Source organism: Pan paniscus, chromosome 17, assembly GCF_029289425.2.
Source record: "Pan paniscus chromosome 17, NHGRI_mPanPan1-v2.0_pri, whole genome shotgun sequence".
Classification (NCBI taxonomy): Eukaryota; Metazoa; Chordata; class Mammalia; order Primates; family Hominidae; genus Pan; species Pan paniscus.
Window position 1 is genome coordinate 72,462,027 of NC_073266.2, and position 24,599 is coordinate 72,486,625.

Genomic DNA, 24,599 nt, shown 5'->3' on the forward strand with positions numbered 1-24,599 from the left:
AGAATGGCTCAGTCTGGGTCATCTAGCCAGTCAACGGCAGAACCCGAAGAGAAGTTACCAGCCCAGCTCCGCAGAGCCAGTCCAGATTTCCAGGCAGGGTGGCACTGCCTCCCTCCCACCTGTGCTCATGGGGGCTCTGGGCAAGAACTGCAACACAGCAGCTCAGCAACATCTGGGGTGTCCGGCTAAGCAGGGGTGAGAGAAATTGGCAAAAGAGACAAGCACACCGCTTCTTTCCCAAGTCTTTTGCCAAGTCACTTGGCCATTGCTTGTTTCATTTCTAACTCTTCTAGAAAGATGAACTTCAACAGCTCAGGGTGGGGGCTAGTTCTCCAATAGACAAGCTGCATGTTTGGTACCTGGAGTAATTGTTTACTGTCCTCCTGCTTCTTTCTCACTTCTTCAGATTGCGTTTGGTAGTTTTCAAATAATCTCTGGGCCACGTTTCTCAGAGCTGCTGCTCCTGCTTCTCTGGAGGCTTCCAGCTAGAAAAAAGGTCACTATGCATGTTCTGACATTTACAACAAAAAGTGTTAAAGGCAGAACAGTTTGATGGGCAATTAAGAACACCAAAGGTATAACTATACCATTTACAGCCTCATAGACAATGGATACGAGAGAAGACACTGTTATTTGGTAAGAGGAAAATGTAAAATGAGAAACTCCCTATGTAGAGGGGCTGTTGAACAGGCAGATTTGCCATAGTCAAACCAAACCAGAGCTCTGTGCACAGTAACGCCCTGCAGTGATAGTCCTCACTGTTCACATAATTCCATGGTGCTCTGTCAGCTTATACACTTATTTGCAAGCCTTTTATCATTAATGTCCATAACAGTATTAAAAAGTGTATCTTCCTGAAATAGAAGTGGGACAAGGTTAAAGTATTGAGGACAATAATGCTAAAATGTTATGAATCTTTCCAGGATTTAACCTAAGGAAACAATCAAGGATGACTATAAAGATTTCCCTACCAAGATATTCATTGCAGGACTGCATATAAAATAAACCCCTAAAGAGGAAAATCAAAACCATTCAGCAATAGACAAATGTAAAAATATTGTGACATTTGACTATGAAGGCTATAATTAATATTTATTAAATATGAACACACTTTTAAAAATGTATTGTGGACTGTGGTAAGAACAATTAACATGAGATGTACTAAGTGTACAGTACAGTATTGTTAACTATAGACACAACGTTATGCAGTAGATTTCTAGAACTTATTCATCTTGCATGACTGAAATTGTACAACTGTCGAACTTTTGTAAGATATTTTCAATAACAAAAGAAGCCTCAAAAATAAAACAGTGAGATATGATTTGTGAAATATAAAAATGCTTCTCTATGTAAGTGAGCATGCAGATGGACCTATGGATGTGTGTGGACATCTCTCTGCTTTTACAGAGCCACAGATGCTAACAACCCATTCTATTAGCTCAAAGGCTCAAAACACAAAATTTGAAACTTCTAACAGTCATACCTTGATTTTCAATACTTCATTCTCTTTGTTCATTTCTAAGAGCTGTAGGTCTTTTCCTTTTATCTTTTTCATAAGCAAATCCAAACTGCAACAAGAAGGATCCATTTCAGAATCAGAGCCCTGTTGAAGGTTTCCACAGTGCTGAAACGGACAAATGAAAATCATAGACCTGACTATCTTTTCCTCTACAAACTTTGACAACAATAATGATCATTTAGTATTACATATATCAAAGAAGCTTCAGGTCAGCATAAACATCTTTTGAATCTCAAATATCAATGGGAAATTCTAGATGAAGCAGTTGACTTCTAATTTGCTGAAATTTAAACAGATTCTTATATTGAAAGAGTTAGAATGACATTTTAACTTTTATATTTTCTATAGTTTCAAATATACTGATAAGGGCTTTTTAGGAGATAAATAATGTCCACAAGGCCAGACATTTTTTAAAAATCTAAGTTGTGGACATAATTACATTTTGGTCACATTGCATTATAGACTAATACTGTCAGACCTAATAGTTACAATACATAATAGTCAATGTTTGGTGATGCTTCACTGTAATTACCTCATATTAAATTTCCAATCAGAGATATCAGAACTGAATGACACTGCCATTATAACCTGATGTAAGCTCTAGCTCACTGAAAATACACTTGGAACATAAATCTCATCTGGAATCGTGGACACGCAGAGGTGGATAATAAATTGGAAACCATCTAACTTAAACTGTCCATTTTACAGATGTAGAAACTGAAGACCATGGCCCAAGTTTATGCAGCAAGTAGCGGGAGAGCTCATGGCACTGCCTCTTGAATAGTTATTGTGTGCTCTTTCTGTTCTTTCAATTTATTTCAAAACTGAGAAACGATTACACAATTACACATACACTACAATTATAATAACAGCTTCTATTTGTTAAACACCTGTTTTATGCCAGGTCATCTTTTAGATGTTTTACGTACAGTCGTTTGTCTGAATACTCAAAACACTGGAAGGTGCTAGGCCCTTTACACAGGTGAGGAATTTGAAGATGAGAGTTTAACTAACACACCTAAGATTTTACCTAAAGTAACTGCCAGACCAGAATTAGAATCCCAGTTTGTTTAACAACAAAATATATGTTCTTTTCACTACAATATAATAACTATGATTGCAGAAATAAAAAACAAAAAGAACTTAGTGTATGTGGATAATATCCTCCCTCACCATAACTCTGTCACAGTTTTGTGTTTTAGAGTCAAGACCCTAGTGCATACTTCCACTCTTCATATACAGAGTAGGAATTATTTTCTTTTTTAATTTGTTAAAGAATATTTGACAAAAAAAAAAAACTCTTGAAGAAGGTAGATTATCAGCAGTGGTAGATGGCTACAAAGATCATTGATCAGTGCTTTTCAAACTTCAATGTGCCTGTGAATTACTGGGTGATAGAACTGGTTAAAAATGCAGATTCTGAATCAGGAGGTCTGGGGTAGAGCCTAGATGCGGCCTTTCTAACAAGCTCCTGGTGATGCTGAGCTGCTGGGACTGCAGACCACACTTGAGAGTAGCAAGGCCCTAGATCACTATGGCGAAATCTCTACAGGGCCAGAGGGCTGATGTTTTGATGCATGGTTGATCTGCTGACCTTCTGTGGTTTGAGGTGGCTGAGGCAGACACATGGCAACACACTGTCATCACCATTCCTAAGAAGCTCCTCCTATCTATGGTGGGCATTCAGTCTTCAATTTCCTTGGCCCATGGACAGCATTTGACAGAGGGGTCCTGCCCTGCTTCTGAAACCCTCTCCTCATTTGCCTTCAGTGACTCCTGCTAAAGTGGCCTTAACATGAGTAGCTTCAAACCATAAGACGTCAGCAGATCAACCACACATCAAATCATCAGCCCTCTGGCCCTGTAGAGATTTTGCCATGACAATCTGGGGCCTTGCTACTCTCAACTGTGGCCTACAGTCCCAGCAGCTCAGCATCAACAGGAGCTTGTTAGAAATGCAGCATCTAGGCTCTACCCTAGAACCCTGAAATCTCCTTCTTTTCCTCCTAATCCACTCATCTCAGCTTCCTGGGATGGTTCTTCTTCCTGATATCTAAACACTGGGAACGGTCCCCTCAAGACTCAGTCCTTAGATCTTCTCTCATTTCTCTCCACACTCACTCACTTGGTAAACTTCTTCAGTTTCAGAACTTTAAATACAATCCTTAAATGCCCAAAATCTCTACCCTGTATCCTGGACCTTCTAGCTCAGTCTTCTACCCGCAGCTCCAGAATCAGATGTCCAGCTGCCTATGAGAAGCCTCTACTTGGAGGTCTAACAGGCAGCTCAACATAGCCCAAACTGAATTTTTTAATCTTCCCTATCATTCCTAAACATAATCTTGTTTTCTAGTTTAGAAGTATTTTAAATAATAATTGAAGCTAGTTACGTTAGTGTGGGAGGCTGAGGGTGATAAAAATGACTACATTTATGCATTATACCCCACGTTCTGGTGGACTCTGTGGCCATGCCTATAGTGGACAACACTGATTAAGTACACTTGGCTCAGATGTGGTTTAGCTTGGTGTAATCCAGACAAGGCTAAGTGCAGATTGCTCGACCTTAGGTATATAAAGCTGATGTTGGGGAAGGGAGTGCATTCAAGCTTATCAACTATCTGACAAAGTCTTGACTCAACTCAGGCCTAAAAGCTTCAACTGTATGTGTCTATTCGTGTGGCCCACGTGAGTCTAAAAGCTCTCTCTGTCATTGGGAAATGTTGCTGTCATGGATCTTGGCTGGGCCAACATCTTCTCATTTACTTTCGATAAGTAAGCCTTGTTTAATATATTCAAGTAGGGCCTAGCCATTCCAATTTGATCTTATAACATTTGTGGTTAAACATTTCACACGTATGGCCATTAACGTCTTTAGATATGCATGAAATATTTCAACACTCATCCTTCGAATCTTCAAAGAAGTTAGTAATTGCCCAAAAATTACTTTAAAAAGTCTAAATGGCTTTATGCTAATCTTCTGCAGGAAATTATTACCTTTGCATCTAGTTTGTGATTTGTACTGTTATGTCTTATTTCATCTTTAAACATCTGGGTCCTGATCTTTTGCAGAGTAGTTCGAATCTAGAGAAGGAAAAAAAAAAAAACATTTGTTTCAAAGGCATTTAATGCCAAACGCTTTTTTTCTCAATACCAGTTACAGGGTACCTGATTATCTAGAAAGTAATACATATATACATATATTGATCTCAGATTTAAATAACTGCCACCATCAACCTAACTTGCATTTAGGCTAATATTGTTTAGATTGCTGAAGGTAAGCATTTGGTCTTTATAACTCTTTCTCAGACAAATCTAAAATATCACTTAAGTGAATATTATCCCCCAAACAATTATTAGTTAGTAATTAGTACTTAACACTATTTAGTTTTGTTTTGTCTATTTAGTAATTTAGTACTAATTTACTGTTTAGTAATTACTATAAAACAATTACTACTTAGTAATCACTACAAAATAATTACTACCTAGTAATTACTACAAAATAATTACTATTAAGTAATTGCTACAGAATAATTACTGAGAGATCACACACATTTATGCATGAAATATAAGCCCATGTCTTGATGACCTATGGAGTTGCAAGACACTCAAAGATGATGGAATTAATTGATTTGAACAAGTTATAAACTATGCCAGAATTTGTCCATTATTTCACTAAATAATTAAATAATCCAAAAAGGTAAAATATGAAATTTCTCTTTTTATTCAGCATCCTCTTAGACTGTAAGACTGTAAGAGTAGGAGCCAGGTTTATACTCTACAACATTATTTTATTTTTTATTATTATAATTTTTTTGAGATGGAGTCTTGCTCTGTTGCCCAGGCTGGAGTGCAATGGTGTGTTCTCTGCTCACTGTAACCTCTGCCTCCTGGGTTCAAGCGATTCTCCTGCCTCAGCCTCCTGAGTAGTTGAGATTACAGGCACCCACCACCAAGCCTGGCTAATTTTTTTGTATTTTAAGTAGAGACGGGATTTCTCCATGTTGGTCAGACTGGTCTCAAACTCCTGACCTCAGGTGATCCACCTGCCTCGGCCTCCCAAAGTACTGGGATTACAGGCGTGAGCCACTGCACCTGGCCTACTCTAGCACATTTTAAGTGCTTAACACATGTCTGTTGTAAGAAACAGTTAAGAATATATATTTCTGCCAGCCATTATCATTTTGGATTCTCATAAGACTTCACATGTTTAATGAAGTGATATGCCAACCCACAGTCACTGGCAATAGTTACCCTGAACTGTGAAAAGGAACAAGGTAACGAGAGGCACCAACTCAGCAGGAAATGTAAACATCTACTTGGGAACACGATCAACACTCATGAAACCACTGGAAAACATTATAAAACAGTAGGAAATCCAGTGGTGAATAGTGAGGGACAAATTAAGTGCTGATAGGTGTTTTGAACCCTCCTGGCCCATTATTCAATTTTACTGAGTGAGTAAAATCATTTTACTCCAAGCGTAGGAACAGTTTCATATCCTCAAGAGAAATGACTAAACATGGGTTTAAACTTCAGCTAGGAAGACTGTCCTTTGCCAAACTAGAGTTGTTCCTTTACATATGTTCTATGGAGAGGGAAACAAAATCCTCCAGCCCATATTGGAATTTCTCTTTAAAAAATCATATCATACTAATGATTTCTGCTACCCACATACCTTTTTCACATACTCGGTTTCTTCAATAATGTGAGCGGACGTAGACTCATACAAGGCAGAATTATCTTCCATCTTATCCCTTGGGGGAATTTCTGTGGTCACTGTCACTGTTGTCATTGTGAATTCTGGCTTTAGGAAAACATAAATCAGCTAAGCAAAACAGACTGTTTTGATTGTATGATTATATGGTTCATAAACTGAAATAAGTTGTTTTATCACTATAGTCAAATATAGCAGAAAAGCTATAAATCATTGGTATCTGTATATATTCATAAATCCAGGAATTAATTTAATATAAAGCCATATCATCTGAAGGAATCATTAATTTAAAAATTAACATTTAAATAATCTAAAAAGGTAAAATCTGAAATTTGTCTTTTTATTCAGTATCATCTCAGACTGTAAAATCTAAAATCTCAGACTGTAAAAAGGAATGAGGTTTATATTCTAGTACATTGTAAGTACATAATAAATGTAGAATTAACATGATACAATTATAACAAAATTATGTTTTGTGTGCGTGTGTGTATCTTCATACATAGTCTGTAAAGCCTATTTACTATTAGGAGAACTAATAGTGAAAGACTGGAAAAACCCCATGCCAACAAGAAGAGGATAGATTAAATAAACTATCAACTGCTATGGAGCCATCACTAGGATGTATTATTACCTCATGAAAAAGCATAGAGCGGAAAAGAATATGTAATATCACATTTTCTATAAGAAGGGTAGGAAATATGAATGGAAGGAAGAAATCTGTGTCTTAAGGTTTTAATACTAAACCACATATATGTATTATCTAACCATGAAATAAAATTGACAGAAAAAGTAATCATCCAAAATAAAGGTGAAATGAAATAAACAAATAAATATATCTGTATATCAAGTTCTATAACCATAAGAATTATTTCAAGTGATTAAAAATGACATATCAGGAACTATTTATCCCTGGTGTGCTATATTCTAAGAACAAAAAGAATAGCAAAACAATCTTGAACTATATTCACTCATAATATTGTTAGTGGAAATATTGGTATTGCCATTTTGAACTGTGAACTGTGTTTGGTGTGTTTATGTACACAGGTTCACATTATAGAATAAAGCCAACAGGTAATTGTGTTAACATCATGAAGAATCAATTATTTATCATAAAAGAAAAAATAAAATATACAACAAAAATGTTAGGTGAAGCCGGTGAAGCCGGGCATGGTGGCTCACATCTGTAATCCCAGCATTTTGGGAGGCCAAAGTGGACCGATCACTTGAGGTCAGGAGTTTGAGACTAGCCTGGCCAACATGGTGGAACCCCGTCTCTACTAAAAATATAAAAATTAGCTGGGCATGGTGTACATCTGTAATCCCAGCTACTCGGGAGGCTGAAGCACGAGAATCACTTGAACCCAGGAGGTACAAAATAATGATTTATTTTCCTTTAAATAATATATATTCTACCTTTATTCACCAAAAAACCTAGAAATAGTAGCAGTTAGCATCCCTCATGGCCAGACTGTGGTCTTTGAATATCATATCCTACCAAAAAGGAAACTAGGACTTCTTGGCTGATCCAGGTCTGGGGTAAGAAATATGTAAAGTGAGCTTATAATTATTATTTACTATAATAAATAGTAAATAACTAATAAGTAAACTATAATAAAAAGCCCTGTGGAGTAGGATTATTAATCTTATGTTACTGATAAGAAGCCAAGACTCCACTCCCATAGTGACATTAACTTACCCAAGACGAAGTAAAATTAATAGAGCTAAAACGCCAACCTTGGTCTTTTAGAAGTTCAGAGATGTTTCCATCATATTAAGACTGGCTTCCCTGGAGAGAAACAATAACAACAACAAAATATTTAAAATCTAACAGTGACCTAGGCTGCAAAAAAAAACACAAAGAATTTGCATATTTGAGGGCATCACTTTGAAACAAGATCACTTCTGGGGATACTACAAAGTCCTGCATTTATCCTTTAATCCTCAATGAAATTGACAGAGGATGCCAATAATTTTCCATTTTATTATAAATCCTCTTAGCAGCTATGGCTTCTATTAAATATTTGTTTCCGCTGAAGTTGATTTGGCAGCAGCAACTCTGCAAGTGTGCTTTTGCAAACTGTGAATGGAAGTACGTCTCTTACTGGGTCCTCTGAAGTATCTTCCGGGATGCAAAACAACATTTAAATGCTTGAAGTAAGAGAAACACCCATAGAGTCAATATGCAGTGTGCTTGGAAGCCAGAGAGAAGATGGTCAGGCCAGGGTAGGGGTCAGCAAACCCCAGCCTGGGAGCTCAATCCAGTTTCCCTCCTGTTTGTACAGCCCCAGAGCTAAGAATGGTTCTTACATTTTTGAATGGTCAAACAAAAAAATCAAAAGAAGAATAACATTTCATGGCACATGAAAATTATATGAATTTCAAATTTAGTATTCATAAAAATGGTTGGAAAAAATCAAAGGAGAACATTTCAAGACACATGAAAATTATATGAAGTTCAAATGTAGTGCCTATAAATGAAGTTTTACTCTAATACAAGATAGCCATTCATGTACATATCTTTTATGTCGCTTTGGCGCCACAAACAGCAGAGTTCAGTAGTTGTCACAGAGAAAGTACGTGGCAGGCAACGCCTAAAATATTTCCTTATCTAGCCCTTTACAGGAAACGTTTGCTGACCTTTGGGTTGGGGTTTGGCAAGGAGTAGGGGCAGGACCAGTGGGAAAATAGAGGCAAGCAAAGCAATCGATCCGGCCTGAGTTTGTTTTTTTCCTCCAGTACAGTACCCTGGATCTACAGTCCCATTTGACTGATTTACTTTCATTTTCCTTTTTAGTATGTTATGCAATGTGTACATTAACAAATGATAAGAGGCATTTTATCATAGGAATGAATCGCTCTTTAGAATGAATCCCACTGCCTTCTCAGGCTCTTTCATAATTTGAAAATTGCATCGGGCCTTACGTCTTTTATCCTAAAATATACTCTCTTATGTACCTTTTATTCTTAAAATCAAGGAATTTTGTTTCTTGATGACTGATATTTCTGAAAACTTCCCACCTTTTCCACTCACTGGTTGGGCCACCTTAAACAAGTTACATAAAATCTTTGTCTTCACTTACATAGCTGTCAGGTAGGGATGATAACACCTAGAGATAGGAAAATGAGTTTTTTTTTTTAAATGCCTGCTAGCAGAAGGCACTCACTGGACAGTCACTGTCAATAGTGTTGCCCTGTTATTTTATATTATCAATAGCCACAGAAGACAAGCAGGGCAGGTAGTTCACATCTATCTGGTTGCAAAGCTTTATAACTGTATCCATATGAAATTAAATTCCATTTCTGTCTTTGGTTCAGAAAACTTTTGTACCCAGAGTCCTTGGTTGGTATAAAGAAACCCAAGGGGAACATAAGCCGGCGAAGTCCAAATTGCCATATGGCATTACTATCCTGGGGAAAATCCATGTTAGCATTTTATTTCAGCCAGAAGTAGATTAAGGGGATAAAATTTTCAAAATAAATCACAATCAGTTAATTAAAGTAAGGAAAGACTTTTATTTGTCTTATGCTAGAATGGATTGAAGACAGCTTACAGGTGGCATCACGCCAAGAGGAGGTATTTCCTAGACAAGTGCCTTTCAAACAGGGCTCCCAGGGAGGAGGCAGAGGGCTGCTGAATAGACAGGGCTCTGCCACCTCAACTTCAACCACCCCAGCTCTGCTTTATTCTGTCTCACACACTGAATTTTTCCATGGGGCTTTCTGTGAAGAAAGAGGGTTCCACAGCTGAAACAGTTTAGAGGCAGCCTGCCTAGTCTCATGGCTCCATTCTGCCACTCCATACCTGTGTGACCTCTGTCAAGTCCCTTAACTTCTCTGTGCCTCGGTTTCCTTAACAGTAAAATGAAAATAATATTAATTATTAACAATAATCAATGTGGGGTTTTCATGAGTTAATATTTGTCAAGCACTTATAGCAGCACATTTAATATATAATAAATGATTTGTACATATTTGTCAAACAAGTACATAAAATATGAAACCACTATCCACAATTAAGGCCGACATGAAATCTGGGTGGTTTCCTTTCTTCCAGGAAAGAAGCAGGTTATATTTTAAATAATCTGTTACTGGGCTATGAAGGAAAAATTGCTTTGGGGGACTTTAAGACTAGCAAATCCGTGGTAGAAATTCCTTATTGCTAATGCACCGATAATTTGTCAGTTTCCTCAAACAATGATGCTAACATCTATTGAAGAGTTTACAATCTACAAAGCAATGCACACACGTTATTGTGAACTGTAATCCATGTGATAAACCACCATACCACCAGGCACCCAGGAGAATCTAACTAAACCTTGTGCTCTGGTTAATGACATGAGGATAGCAGTACTACACAATAAACACAAACAAATGCCTGTGATGGGTTGAATTGTGTCCTCCCTCCAAATTCATGTTAAAGTCCTAACCCCCAGTTCCTCAGAATGGGACTTTATTTAAAAATAGGGTTTTGCAGGTGTAATTAGTTCAGTAAACATGAGGTCACACTGGAGTAGGGTGGATCCCTACTCCAATATGACTGATATCCTTATGAAAAGGAGCAATGTGTCGAGAGATGAGAACACCGAATGCCCTGTGAAAATGAAGGCAGAGATGTAGCGATGCTTCTGCATGCCAAGGAACACCAACGATTACTAGCAAACCACCAGAAGCAGGGGAGAGGCACGAAAAGATCTCTCCCACAGCCCTCAAGAGGAACCAGCCCTACAGACACCTTGATCTTGAACTTCTAGGCTCTAGAACTGAGAGATGATCCATTTCCCTGTTCAAGCCACTCTGTGTGTGGCACTTTGTTAGAGCAACCCTAGAAAAGGATTACAGACACTGTTTATATTGTAGAGACTGTAACAAGAGTGTTTCCTTTCTTTACTTAACTCTTGATTCATTTATTGAGAGAGTAAATATTTATAGAAAGCCACTGTGTTAGGAACTGTGGTTACAGGGCTGAGCCAAAGACCCTAGTTTCGTAGGATTTTCAGTACAAAGGGAGAGACAGACATTAAACAAACGAGTAAATATAGAGGGAGTCTAAGGGAGGCTGTGATGAGTGACGTGAAGAAAAGCTGATCAGGGGACCAAGGGTAAAAGGAGGTGCTGTTCTAGATGAGCAGTGAGGGAAGCTGATCTGAGGAGGTGGTATTTGAGCAAAAGATGAAGAAAATCAGGTGCAAGCTATGTGGCTTTCTGGGATCTAGGAGAAGAGAGTTCCAGGCAAATGGGAAAGCAAGAGCAGAGGCTGGCAGGTGCCTAGAGCAGTGTTTTTGTTTGTTTGTTTGTTTGTTGAGACCTTGTCTCACTCTGTTGCCCAGGTTTGAGTAAAGTGGCGTGATCTCTGCTTACTTCAACCTCTACTTCCTGGGTTCCAGTGATTCTCGTGCCTCAGCTTCCCAAGTAGCTGGGATTACAGAGCTGCACCACTAAACCCAGCTAATTTTTTTGTATTTTTAGTAGAGACAGGGTTTCGCCATGTTGGCCAGGCTGGTCTTGAACTCCTGTGCTCAAGTGATCCACCCACCTTGGCTTCCCAAAGTGTTGGGATTACAGGCATGAGCCACAGCACCCGGTCCCTAGAGCAGTGTTCTAAGAAAACCATGGCACATAGCAAAGTCTGCCATTTTCTTTTCTTTTAATGTTGCAGGACCTTTTTCTTTTTGATCTAAACTTTTTGAGGCTTCGTTTGCCTAAGGAGTTGTCTCCTTGGCCACATTAAAACAGGTCTAGCAGTGGCTATTATGGATCCCCCAAGATTGAGGCAAAGACAGAGTGAAGCTGTCAGGTACCGCAAGGTGTAAACAACTGACTCCAGGTCAGCCCAGAGAAGGGACAATGAAGTCTGATTGACCGCACAGAGGTATTCACTCACGTCTGGGGGCTGCTGATTGAAAAGCACCATGCTGGATGTCTGGCAGGTTTTGGCTAGCTAGTGCTTGAATCTCCTTCCCAGATATGCTGAGGCACCATCTGTATGAGTCTTGCAGGAAAGGTCTCTTACTTGTTCATGCTCACTCCCTGGAGCTGGGGCACATGGACAACACCTAGAATCAGCCAAATGACAGCTCCCGCTGGAAGTGCAACTCAGGGAATGGCCATCTGGCTGGTTGGAGCTGGAGGCAGTGGAAATCCAGTCATTGTTCAGGAAAGGGAAGGAGTCTCTGACACAGAGTGGTGCTTCATGTCCAAGTGGCAGGAAATTCAGTGGCAGTATCCAGTGGCCAGTGGCCAGTGGCTACGTCAGGAGGATCCTAACTCCTCATCCCACAACCTGATTTCACCGGTGTCCTAGCATATGAGATCCTCCCATTTTCCAAACCTAGTGTTTCAACACTCCCATCAATTCCGGTAGCTGCTCTATATCCTCTCAGTAAATTCTTCTTCTACCAAGTCAGCCAGAGTCAATTACTCTGGATTGCAATCAAGAGCCCTGCTTGGTTTTAGCACAGTTTCTGAGTTTTCAGATTTTTGTTTCCTGGTTCTAAGAGATTATTTGTTCATTTCTGATCACTATTTTATAGAGCTGGAATATTAGAAACTGAAAAAGTAAGTTACTACAAAAGTGCCACATGGATAATTCGGTTATATGAGGGAAAATAGCGAACGTTATCTCCAAACCCTTGATGAGGCTAACCGTGTCCTGAATACTAAATAGCACACCTGTTCTGCAGCTACGTTACACAGCACAATGGTGACATCCAGTGTCAGCTGGCTAAATCTCAGGTGACTGTGCAGTTTACCTGAAAACGATGCACAGTATACGAAAGACATGCATGTTACACTGTACCCAAGTTCTGTTTTCAAATAAGAATCTAAACTTTTGCTAAGCAGAATTAATTTTATTCAACTACATGCTAATCATTTGTATATACACATATATTATAGCCAGTGCTATAGAAAATTCTTAGATATAAGATAAAAGCTATTTTGGAGGAAAAATGAAATATTGGTGTAAACACAATATATAAATATGTACTATTGACAAAACATGTGCCATTTACCAAATAATTTTTCATATATTGCCCAAATTAATCATTACTTCACTGTGTTATTGTTATTATCTTCAGTGTATATATATATAAGATGCAATAAGGCACAAAAAAGGATGTAAGATTTTCAAGGTTATAAGAACCTCATCAACTGAACACAATTAGGTTGACCCCAAATTCAGATGTCTTTTTAATGAAATAGTCTATCCTCATAGTTCACTGGCATAATTTGAAACATTGAAAAACAGCTGAAAGCTTCAGCCAATGTTCAGTTCAGCAACTAAACTGCAAAAAGGTACAAAGCACATGCATCCCTTCCCATCTGGAGAAGAGTGGGAAGGAGGGGCCAGGATTTGTTAAGTGAGGACTATATGCCAGGTAGGGTATGCTCTCTATAATACTTCTCACATATGCCCTGAGAGGTTGATATTATTATTCCCATTTTGCAGATGAAGAAACAAGGCTCAACAAGATAAACAAAGATAACTAGTTGGTGGCCATTGGATCCCAAACCGTGAGTTGTCTGGCTCTTTCTCATGAGTCTACTAGCTCCTTCTAACTTACCACTTTGCCTCTGCTACATTCTGAAGGAGTTTCTAAGCCTCAACTTCTTGGGCCCAAGATAGCTTAAGAATCAAAGTTTTCCAAAGTAGGTCACCAAGTAACAGTCACAGAACTCCTGATGGGAGGTCCCAGGTGTGTCCTTCAGGAGCCTGAACAGATGTTGTTGTCCCAGTAGATTTATTCCATGAACAAAGGCAGTTTGGCTGCATGGCTTAAAAACAAGGGATTTGGACTCAGTTGTTCTGCCTACAAGACTCTGTTCCACTTCATCACCAGCTGGGAGGTCTTGGAAAATCATTTAAACTCCCTAAGCCTCGGTTCCTCAACAGAAAAATTCAGATGAGAATGCCAACCTTCTCAGAGTTATGTGAGGATTAAATGAGATAATGCATGAAAAGTGCTTAATGGAGCATCTGACTTCATGCACATTAAATTAATATTAAATCATGATGTTTATACTCACAACTTATTGTGGACATTTGCTTGTAGGACATGATTTGAAAGTGTCAATTCCCAAGCTTAGTTTTCCCCTCACTATTCCTTCCTTAACCCATCAGCCAATTATTCCTCCTGATTTGAACTTCTCTATTAACAAGTCAACCCAAAAGCTGAGTAACACTTGCCAGTCAATAAAATATAAAAGGAAGCTGAGGTCAATGACATATGTCACAGTCACTTGCAACATTTACATGATGCTCTTTTAGAAAATGTCATTTGTGGCTCTATAAAATATTTTAGGAGTGAAGAGCCCAGGAATTTATAAAATACCTACAGTTTTCTGAGCTTGTCCTGGATTATTTTAGCTTGAACATAATTTATGTCATTTAAAAAAATTATCCAGCAAGGGGAAAAAGAGAAACCATACCGGTTCTGGTGAGGATGTGGAACAGTTGGAACTCCTGTCTGTTGCTGATGGGAATGGAAAATGTGGAGCTGCTGCGGACAACAGCTTGGCAGTTTCCTATACAGTTAAATACATAGTATACAACCCAGAAACCCCATGCCTTGGTATTTATCCAAGTGAAATGAAAAGTTATATTCCATAAAACCTGCACACAAATGTTCATAATTGCCAAACACTGCAAACAAGTCAAATGTTCACCAACAGGTGAATGCAACTCCTCATTAAGAAGGAATGGACCAGGCATGGTGGCTCACACCTGTAATCCCAGCACTTTGGGAGGCCGAGGCAAGCTGATCACCTGAGGTCAGGAGATCGAGAGCAGACTGGCCAACATGGCGAAACCCCATCTCTACTAAAAATACAAAAATTAGCCAGTTGTGGCGGTGCTCATGTGTAATCACAGCTACTCAGGAGGCTGAGGCACAAGAATCGCTTGAACCTGGGAGGCAGAGGTTGCAGTGAGCTGAAATTGTGCCACTGCACTCCAGCCTGGGTGACAGAGTCAGACTCTGTTTCAAAAAAAAAAAAGGAATGTATTACAGATACACACAACAACATAGATAAGTGTCAAATGCATCATGCTAACTGAAACAGCCAAATTCAAGGAGCTACATATTCTATGGTTCCATCTGACATTCTAGAAAAGTAAAAACTGTAGGAATCAAAAGGGATAGTGGTTACTTGGGACTGGCAGTGGGGGACAGGTTAACTACAAAAGGAACACATAGGACTTTGGAGTGGGGGAATATATCTTGTTAGTGATCATGGTTCTATGACTATAACAATTTCCAAAAACTTACAATAGTCTATACTGAAAAAGATGAATTTGTACATGTTATTTAAAAAATAGTAATCTGGCAGGATCTAAAAAAAGCAATGCACAATTGAGATTTCAAAATCCAAGAAACTTCACTGATTTTATCAGAAGTAACAGGAAGCCAAAATTAATTGGATTTGTTTTTCTTCATTCAAATTCTTGACCCCCAAAAGAGTGTAAATGATTATATATATACATACACACACACACACACACACACACACATATATATATATATAGAGAGAGAGAGAGAGAGAGAGATACATAGATAGAGAGCAATGGAATCAGGGTTGTTAAAAACAACAGGCAACTGGGCTGCTGATTCTAGCTCATGCTACATGACTAGTCAATTAAACTTAGCATTCAGTATGACAGAAACAAGGAAAGCCTTTTAAACATTTTTAAAAACTTAATCGTAAGCACTGTTTATTAAAGGTGATAAAGTAGAAGGAAATATACAATAATACATAAGAAATATAAGAATATTTCCAACAAGCTTTAAATCTAATTTGTGAACCTAGAACTTCTTTTCTCATCTACCCATTCCTTTTCTAATAGCTTTCTAGATGCACAGTATGTTTTCATTCTTCATATTTGTCCATCTGCACATACACTGTTGGAACAATGATGAAAATATCTACTTATTCAGGGCCTGAAACAGCCAGGACCCTCCCCTCCCCTCCCCTCTCCTCCCCTCCCCTCCCCTTGCCTTCCCTTCCCTTCCCTCCTCCTTTCTTTCTTTCTTTTCTTTTTTTTTGTTTCAGACATAGTCTCACTCTGTCACCCAGGCTGGAGTGCAGTGGCTCAATCTCAGCTCACCACAACCTCCACATCCCAGGTTCAAGCGATTCTCCTGCCTCACCCTCCCGAGTAGCTGGGACTACAGGCATGTGTCACCACACTCGGCTAATTTTTGTATTTTTAGTAGAGATGGGGTTTTACCATGTTGCCTATGGCTGGTCTCAAACTCCTGACCTCAGGCAATCCACCCGCCTCAGCCTCCCAAAGTGCTGGGAATACAGGTGTGAGCCACCATGCCAGGCCATGACCCTACTTTTTATCAACACCATCGCCCACCCTCCCACACCATGAAGATGTTTGACTTATCCAAGAGCAGCATCCTACCAAAATCCAGGTGTTTATAGAAAGATAGAAGAGTCAGAGGCAGCTTCCCACTTTGGGTAAAACTAAGTTCCTTGTATGAGATCACAACAATGTAAGTGACCTCATCAAAATAAATAGCAGGTGCTTACAGCTCAATACTATTCAAGCCTTCTTTCTCTTGATAAACCAACATAGCTTGGTGAATGTCTCTGCCCTGATCCTGATCCCGATCCCTGGAGTATATGAAAGTGAGAATGATGAAGGTGGATTCCTGTAGATGGTAAATACCTCTTAGGAGATACTTGCTATAAAATTGTGAGTATAAGGCTAGAAAAAAAATGCATTTGTTTTAGAATTTTAAAAATCCTTACCAAGGAAACAAAGGTGTATTACCAAACAAGATTGATTACTCCATCCAGTCACAAACAGATCATCAAAACAGTAGTAGTATTCTCACCTAGGAGTTTTAGGAAGTTGTTTTGACATTTCAAGCAGAAAAAAATGAGTTGCAAATGAAGACATTCAGCTTTGGAAAACTATATTATTTAACCTACATTATCTTCTTTTCAAATTGTAGATGTTAAAAAAAATAGTTTGCATTCTAAATTGCCAATAAAATAGACTTCAAAAGTTGGCCACAGTGGTTCACATCTGTAATCCCAGCACTTTGGGAGGCCAAGGTGGAAGGATTGCTTAAGGCCGGGAATTGGAGGCCAGTCTGGGTAACACAGTGATACCCCATCTGTGAAAAAAAAAATTTAATTAGCTAGGCGTGGTGCCACATTCCTGTAGTCCCAGCCATACAGGAGGCTGAGGCAGGAGGATCACTTGAGCCCAGGAGTTTGAGGCTTCAGTGAGCTAGGATCCTGACACTGCACTCCAGCGTCAGTGACAGAATACAACCCCGTCTTGAAAAACACACACACACACAAACAGACCTCAAGTTATTTTGATGCTCTTTTTTTCCCCCCAAAAGGAACTTGCAATTTGAGTAGTAACTTAAGGGCACTCAGAGAGACACTGTCTTCTTTTTAGGCTCACAGAACTGGCTAGATTTTTATAAAAGGATTTCTGTTCTACTAGAGAAATCTTCCTAAGAGGATATTTAAGCATAAGTTGTGAAGCATGACCCGCCCCCACCACCCAAAATGCATTTGCCATAATAGCACAAAGCAAGGTCAGTGGAGATATATAAGAAAACAATGCTGGCTGGGAACTGCTATTCCAGTTTCCTGATTCCTAACAGAGGTATAACAAAAGTCAATGTTCTTGCAAAGTTAAGAAGTTCTTTTTTGTTTGTTTGTTTGAGGCAGAGTCTCGCTCTGTTGCCCAGGCTGGAGTGCAGTGGTGACATCTCAGCTCACTGTAACCTCCACCTCCCAGGTTCAAGCAATTCTCCTACCTCAGCCTCCCGAGGAGCTGGGATTACAGGCGCATGCCACCACACACAGCTAATTTTTAAAAAATTATTTTTAGTAGAGAAGGGGTTTTACCATGTTGGCCAGGCCGGTCTCCAACTCCTGACCTCAGGTGATCCACCTGCCTCAGCCTCCCAAATTGCTGGGGAAAATTAGAAGTTCAGACGAGTCTTGCTCTGTCGCCCAGGCTGGAGTGCAATGGTGCAATCTTGGCTCACTGCAACCTCTGCCTCCCTGGTTCAAGCGATTCTCCTGCCTCAGCCTCCCGAGTAGCTGGAATTACAGGCGCACGCCACCACGCCCAGCTGATTTTTGTATTTTTAGTAGAGATGGGGTTTCACCATGTTGGTCAGGCTGGTCTCGAACTCCTGACCTCGTGATCTGCCCAGCTCAGCCTCCCAAAATGCTGGGATTATAGGTGTGAGCCACTGTGCTCAGCCAAGGTAAGAAGTTCTTAACATTGGTTTGTTGGAGAGTTACACACAGAAAACACCACTGCTTAATAGGAACCTGGATGTTTAACTCTTGGCATTCATATTTAAAATTATCATAGAAGAGAGTCAAAGCACCAAATAAGAGGTTGGCTCATATCAGTTATTCTCACATTATGCTACCATAGAAGCTGCACCAATGTATCTGTTTTACCATGCAAAAGTATTTGCAGAAAGGTCTACCAAATGGTGAACAAAATGCGGCATAGTCATGGCATGGAATAAATCCTAGTTAAGCAATAAAAAGGAACCAACTACAGCTACATGTGACAACCTGAATAAACCTCAACAGCTATTCTAACTGAAAAAAGCCAGATGCTAAAGACTATATATTGTACGATTCCATCTGTATGAAATGTCCAGAAAAGGCAGATCTAAACAGACAAAATAGATTAGGGGTTGCTGGGGCTGGGGTAAGAACGGTGAGTGATTGCAAATAGGCCCCAGGGATATTTGGGGAATGATGAAATGATCTAAAATTGGATTGTGCTAATGGTTGCACCATTCAGTAAATTTACCAAAAATCATTGAATTATACACTTGGATGTATTTTATGGTATGTAAATTATACCTCCAATAAAGCTTTTTTTAAAAAAAATACAGAAGGAAAAGTAAGAATAACTTGAATAAAGATGCTGTTTTCCTCTGGCGGGGGGTGAATATAACTGTAGTCTTATTTTTCTAATTTATAGGAAAAAATATAATTTAATGGATAGATGTTTTTCAGTTTTAAATTTTTTGTTCATTAATTTTTGTCTCTAGATTATTGTCATCCATACTACAAGTTTAGTTTTTATTTAATTTGCATGAAATTGATACTTAGCTATTTTAAGTTAATATTTCATAACATTAAGCCTGGAACACATGATTCCTAAGTTCTTCCCCAACCTAAACAAAAGAGAAAACCACTGAGCAGAATAACATGCAAGCTCCTCTATCATTTTTAGACTTGACTTTTTAAATCAGTGAAAGGAAATATGTGATTTGAAACTAATCTAGTTTTAGTCACTGTCGAAATTGAATGGATCATTTATGGGGTCTGTAAATCTATGGCCTTGACTTGGGGTGGCCTGGAGGACTCCAATGTAGTAAATTCCAGGAGGATAGAAATGTGTCTGATTTACACAGGGCTGTGTTTGGCCCAGACCCTACTTCCCCTCCCATCTGGTTCTCCCACACAGAACACAGTGTCCTCAATAAATATTGTTTCAATGAATACATGAATAGGCCCACAAATTTACAGATGTACCAAATAGTTTCTAAAACAATGTACACACACACACACACACTCTCTCTCTCTCTCTCTCGTTTTCCAAACCTACATAAATGGCTGTTTTTGTGCTTAGTAAATGACATTCATTTAAACATGTTAGTAAATTCATGGTAAAATTTTGGCGTTATGAAATGTTTTCAATCAATAAATAGCCATATAATTTTGATGTAAATATCTCAGTTCTAAAGATGAGAAACTACTATTTTAAAAGACTTTTACATTCCCATCAAAATCTTCAGTTATTTCCCCTTTCAGTCATTATTCCAAGCAAATAAACACCTCATTTTTCAGGTTTGTCTAAATCTAGCTTACGTTTTTTAGCTTTGGCCAAAATTTGGATTACAACTCACCTTCAATGTTGAGCATACTGTAAACAAATAAGCTAACAAATAACATGCCTATCAGTAATTCACAAAATAGCAACAGTATTAATTTCAAAAGTCTCTTTCTAGTTAGGACAAGGGATCAATTTATTTTGTAAATAACAAGAGGAAAGAACCTTCTTATGACGTCGGCCTTATGACGTTGGCCTGGGTCCCAGGAAGTGTAGTTGTTTTCATTCTTTCTGCAAACATTTGAGGAACCACACGGGGATACTCCCTGCCTTGGGCAGAAATTCCTCTGTGTCAGGGGCCTTCCCTCTCAAACTGGGAGTGGGGTGGGGAAGAGAGTGGGCAGCGGGGGAAAAGCATAACAACAGCACCAATTGTGTCTGCCAGGGTACCTGACACTCCTGCCCAGCTCACATATCAGGAAAACCAGACTTCAGTAGCTCTGAATATTTAATGGCATTAGGTAAAATCAAAAGAACAGATTATCTCCTCCCTATCACAAACACAGAATAATTCCTTTTTGTATTCTGACACTTCATCCGAACTATATACACCAAGAAAGTAAAAGAGGTTTTGATTCCTAAAATAAAACAATCAGAATATAATGGGGAGCAGGTACACCTTCAGTTATGTTCAGGGCTTGTTGCTTGTTCTGATCCTTATATTCAATTTTGTCTTCACTTCCAAAAAGGCTGAAAATTCACAGCTATGTTATCATCCAATCTAAAAACTACACTTGCACGGTCCCGTACTAATCTTTAGTAAGATAAGAGTGTTCCTTTGTCTAGCCGCCTAGCACTCTGTAACTTCCACATCTAAAATCTCATGATGCTACTCAACATTAAGTAAAAGGTCAAGCAATGGGCTGCTCTTTTTACTACACCTGCGGCTGCAGAAGCCCGCACAAATGAATGAAGACAGCCACTTTCATTCATCTCTGCTCTTTAAAAAATGCGAGCGCAGTGACCTGTCAAAGCCACCACGCTGGAGTTCCCAGGTCAGGGCGTTTACCGCAGGACTTTTCTCCATAGCCTCTGAAATTAGCAGGCAGAAATCGCGGGGACCCCTGACAAACGGATTGTATAACAACAACCTAAATAAATAATCAGGTGTGCGCCGGACTAAGTAGGGGTTCCTCTCTGCGGAAAAACAGCTCTTCCCAATGGGGAAGAAACTTCTCGCCCAGGAAATTCGAGCCCAGAACCGAGGTTTCCAGGGAGGATTACCTCTTCAACAAGGACCCTTTTACAGGAAATGTCCTTGATGCCAGGAACTCCACTGGGGAAGCCGCTGGAAAGGCACCTGGACACCCACACACATGGAGGGGGTGCGGGGGCGCGCCGCAGGGACCGGGCCCGAAGGTGGCCAGACTCGCCTACCTTGTGGGGCGCCCAGCCGACGCGGGGTCCCGGTGCTGCTCCTCCCCTGGGCGATCGGACCTTGGGGCCAGGGTCGGCTGCCAGGGCCCTGCGAGTGCAGCCGCCACCGCCCGCAGGCTTGGCTCCGCCCCGCGGGGCGCGCCCAGGGCAGAGTCCGGCGCCGGTGAGGCCCCGGGGAGGAGTCGCGGCAGGACGCGTACGCCCAGCGCTGGAGAGCCAGGCTCTGCCCCTCACGCCCCTCGCTACGGTGCTGTACAGGCGGGTGGGGGGAGGGGATCGGCCGCTGCTTTTCAAGAAGGTTCTATTTGCACCCTAAGTTTATAAACTTTTGTTTTTGTTTTTTAAATAATTTTTGATTTTATTGTTTTTAGTATAAATTTATGGAGTACAAGTGCAATTTTGTTGTTTTTTTAAAAAACTTTCTTTTGGAACTTAAAAAAAGTTGCAAAGATAGTAGAGAGAGTCGTCTGTATACCCCTCAGTCGGTGTCTCCTAATGCCTACAGCTTCCATAACTGTGGCACATTTGTCAAAACTAAGAAATTCACATTGGGCCAGGTGCGGTGGCTCCCGCCGTGGTAATCTCAGCATTTTGAGAGGCCAAGGCAGGCGGGAGGATCGCTTGAGCTCAGGAGTTCGAGACCAGCCTGGGCAACATAGTGAGACCTCATTTCTACTAAAAATATTTTTTAAAAGACATTAACATTGATCTGCCACTATTAACACTACTCCAGACTTGATGTAGCTGTCACTAGCTTTTTGGCTAACGCCTTTCCCTTTCAGGATCCCAGCCGGGATACCACACTGCATTTAGCATCCTGTGCCCTTTGTCTCCTCTAATCCATGACAGTTTCTCTGTCTTTTCTTGACTTTGACAGCTGTAAAGAATTCTAGTAAAGTACTGTGATGAAGTATTCTGGTAAGGTATAGTTTTGTGGGGGTACCTCGACACCCACTCATGTGGGTATTGTCTACTGTTTTTTTCTCATGATGAGACTGGGGGAGGAAAGACTCAGAGATGAAGTGCCTTCCCCACTGCATCCTCTCAGGGACGATGGCACGATGGCCAGGTGACTTATCACTGGTGACTTGACCTTGATCCCATAGTTAAGGTTGTGTCTGCCAGGTTTCTCTACTGCAAAGCTGTTTTTCTCTTTCCATACACTCTACTCTGAATGGCATGAATGGCATGACTCAATTCAGCTGACACTCAAGATGAGGGCAAGATTAAACTCCATCCCAGAGCAGGGAGTATCTATATGTTATTATTTAGAATGATTCTGTAAGGAAGATTTGTTCTATCTCTCTTGTTTATTCAATCATTTATGTCAGTATTTGTTATGTCAGTATGGACCCATGTATATTTATTTTATACTTTGGGCTAGAATTCAATACTACATTATTAATTTTGTTGCTCAAATGGTTCCAGCTTTGACCACTGGGAACTCTTTCAGGTTGGCTCCTGTGTCTCTCTGAAAGTTCATAAACTTTTAGGATTGTGGGGGAAAAAAAAAAAAAGGTGTATTTCCTCCGCCCCCCCTCAACATTTAACAGATTGAGAAAACTGCACCCTAAATCCTTCAATATCCAAGGGCTTTTCAGAATCTTCCTGGGAATCCTACGATTACTGATTCCCACCACAGTTAGAGAGGAATGTTTTTTTTTTTTCTAGCAGATTAACTTGTAGATTGTGACCCAATTGGAGAAGTGAAAGTTGATGGTTCTTAGGTAATTTTTTTGTTAACTAATCCTTGTGGTTCTAGTAAATAGATGTATGTATGTTTACAGACAAATCATGTTCCAAAGATAGCCATGGATGTTTATTACAAGTTTCAGCATTGAAGAAACCCAGTTGTTGAGGATCATTTGTTACATTGCTTTGGTTTGCTCATGTTTGCATTTGCAAGTTGGTTCCATAAACACCACATTTCCTCCTTCTGAGCTGGCTTTTGCTCAGCATTTGACACTGCCTGCTTTCTGAGACCTGTCCACCTCTCTTCCTGGCCTTGACCCTTCCTGGAGAAGGAAATCTACTTCTCCATTATCTTGGGTTGAGCTGGGTAAACACAGGATGCGGTGAAGTACCAGTGAGTACTCCAGAACTGCAGAGCTAACTCATTTTCTATCTTTCAACTATTTTTAACAAAGTTAGAAAAGTAAGAGTTAAAGGAAAACATTTCATACCTAAGTCTCACCATATCTGCTATGGACTGAATGATTTGTGTTCCCCCCTAAAAGTTTATATAATGAAATCGTAATCCCCAACGTGGTGGTGAAAGTGGGGTCTTCAGGAAGTAATTAGGTCATGAAGTAGAGCCCTCATGAGTGGGTTTTAGTGCCTTTCTCAGAAGAGACAAAAGGCTGGGAATGGTGACTCATGCCTATAGTTCCATCTCTTTGGGAGGCCAAGGCAGGTGAATCGCTTGAGCCCAGGAGTTTGAAACCAGCCTGGGCAATATGGCAAAACCTCATCTCTACAAAATATACAAAAATTAGCTGAGCATGGTGGTGCACTCCTGTAGTCCCAGCTACTCAGGAGGCTGAGGCGAAAGGATCACTTCAGCCTGGGAGGTAGAGGCTGTAGTGAGCTGACAGTGTACCACTGCCCTCCAGCCTGGGTAACAGAGTGAGACTCTGTCTCAAATAAAGAGAGGGAGAGAGAGAGAGAAGAGATATCTGTCATGTGATAACACAGCAAGAAAGCAGCCATCTGCAAACCAGGAAGCAGGCTTCCACAGACACCACATCTCTGGGTGCCTTGATCTTGGACTGCCCAACCTCCAGAACTGTGAGAAATAAATAACTGTGGTTGAAGCCAGTTTAATACCAGTCTATGTTATTTTGTTATAGCCCCTGGAACTAAGACAATATCCCAGAAGAAATCGACAAGGTCAGAGATAAAGCTGAGATTCTTGTGTACGTTTCTTGGGGGGAGAGGGGAGACTTTAAGTGAAAGTGGTCATTCTAATTAGAATGAAATCATAGTTTTATTTCATAGTTCTGCAAATAGACTATTCTCTCAGTAACTTTAATAAAACTTTTTTGGAGGGGAGCAGAGTAAACTCAGGATTCATGAGAGTGTGGAGT

The 24,599-nt window shown here is 39.9% G+C and overlaps 1 protein-coding gene across 3 annotated transcripts in view; it reads right to left on the bottom strand.

The window, feature by feature from the left end:
• CCDC68 (coiled-coil domain containing 68) overlaps nt 1-22,362 on the bottom strand; it is a 57,626-nt gene extending 35,264 nt beyond the window's left edge. The window contains exons 1-6 of one of the 3 annotated variants that reach the window (XM_063597323.1): nt 21,361-22,362; nt 7,930-8,019; nt 6,195-6,319; nt 4,514-4,600; nt 1,484-1,624; nt 360-485 (exon numbers count right to left, since the gene is read on the bottom strand). In XM_063597323.1, coding sequence (XP_063453393.1) covers nt 360-485; nt 1,484-1,624; nt 4,514-4,600; nt 6,195-6,311 — 471 coding nt within the window. In that variant the 5' untranslated portion in view covers nt 6,312-6,319; nt 7,930-8,019; nt 21,361-22,362. Of the gene's footprint in view, nt 1-359; nt 486-1,483; nt 1,625-4,513; nt 4,601-6,194; nt 6,324-7,929; nt 8,020-21,360 lie in introns of all 3 variants that reach the window. The other 2 variants (XM_034943762.3, XM_034943761.3) reach the window with 2 other exon arrangements.
• Nucleotides 22,363-24,599: the final 2,237 nt, after the last annotated feature.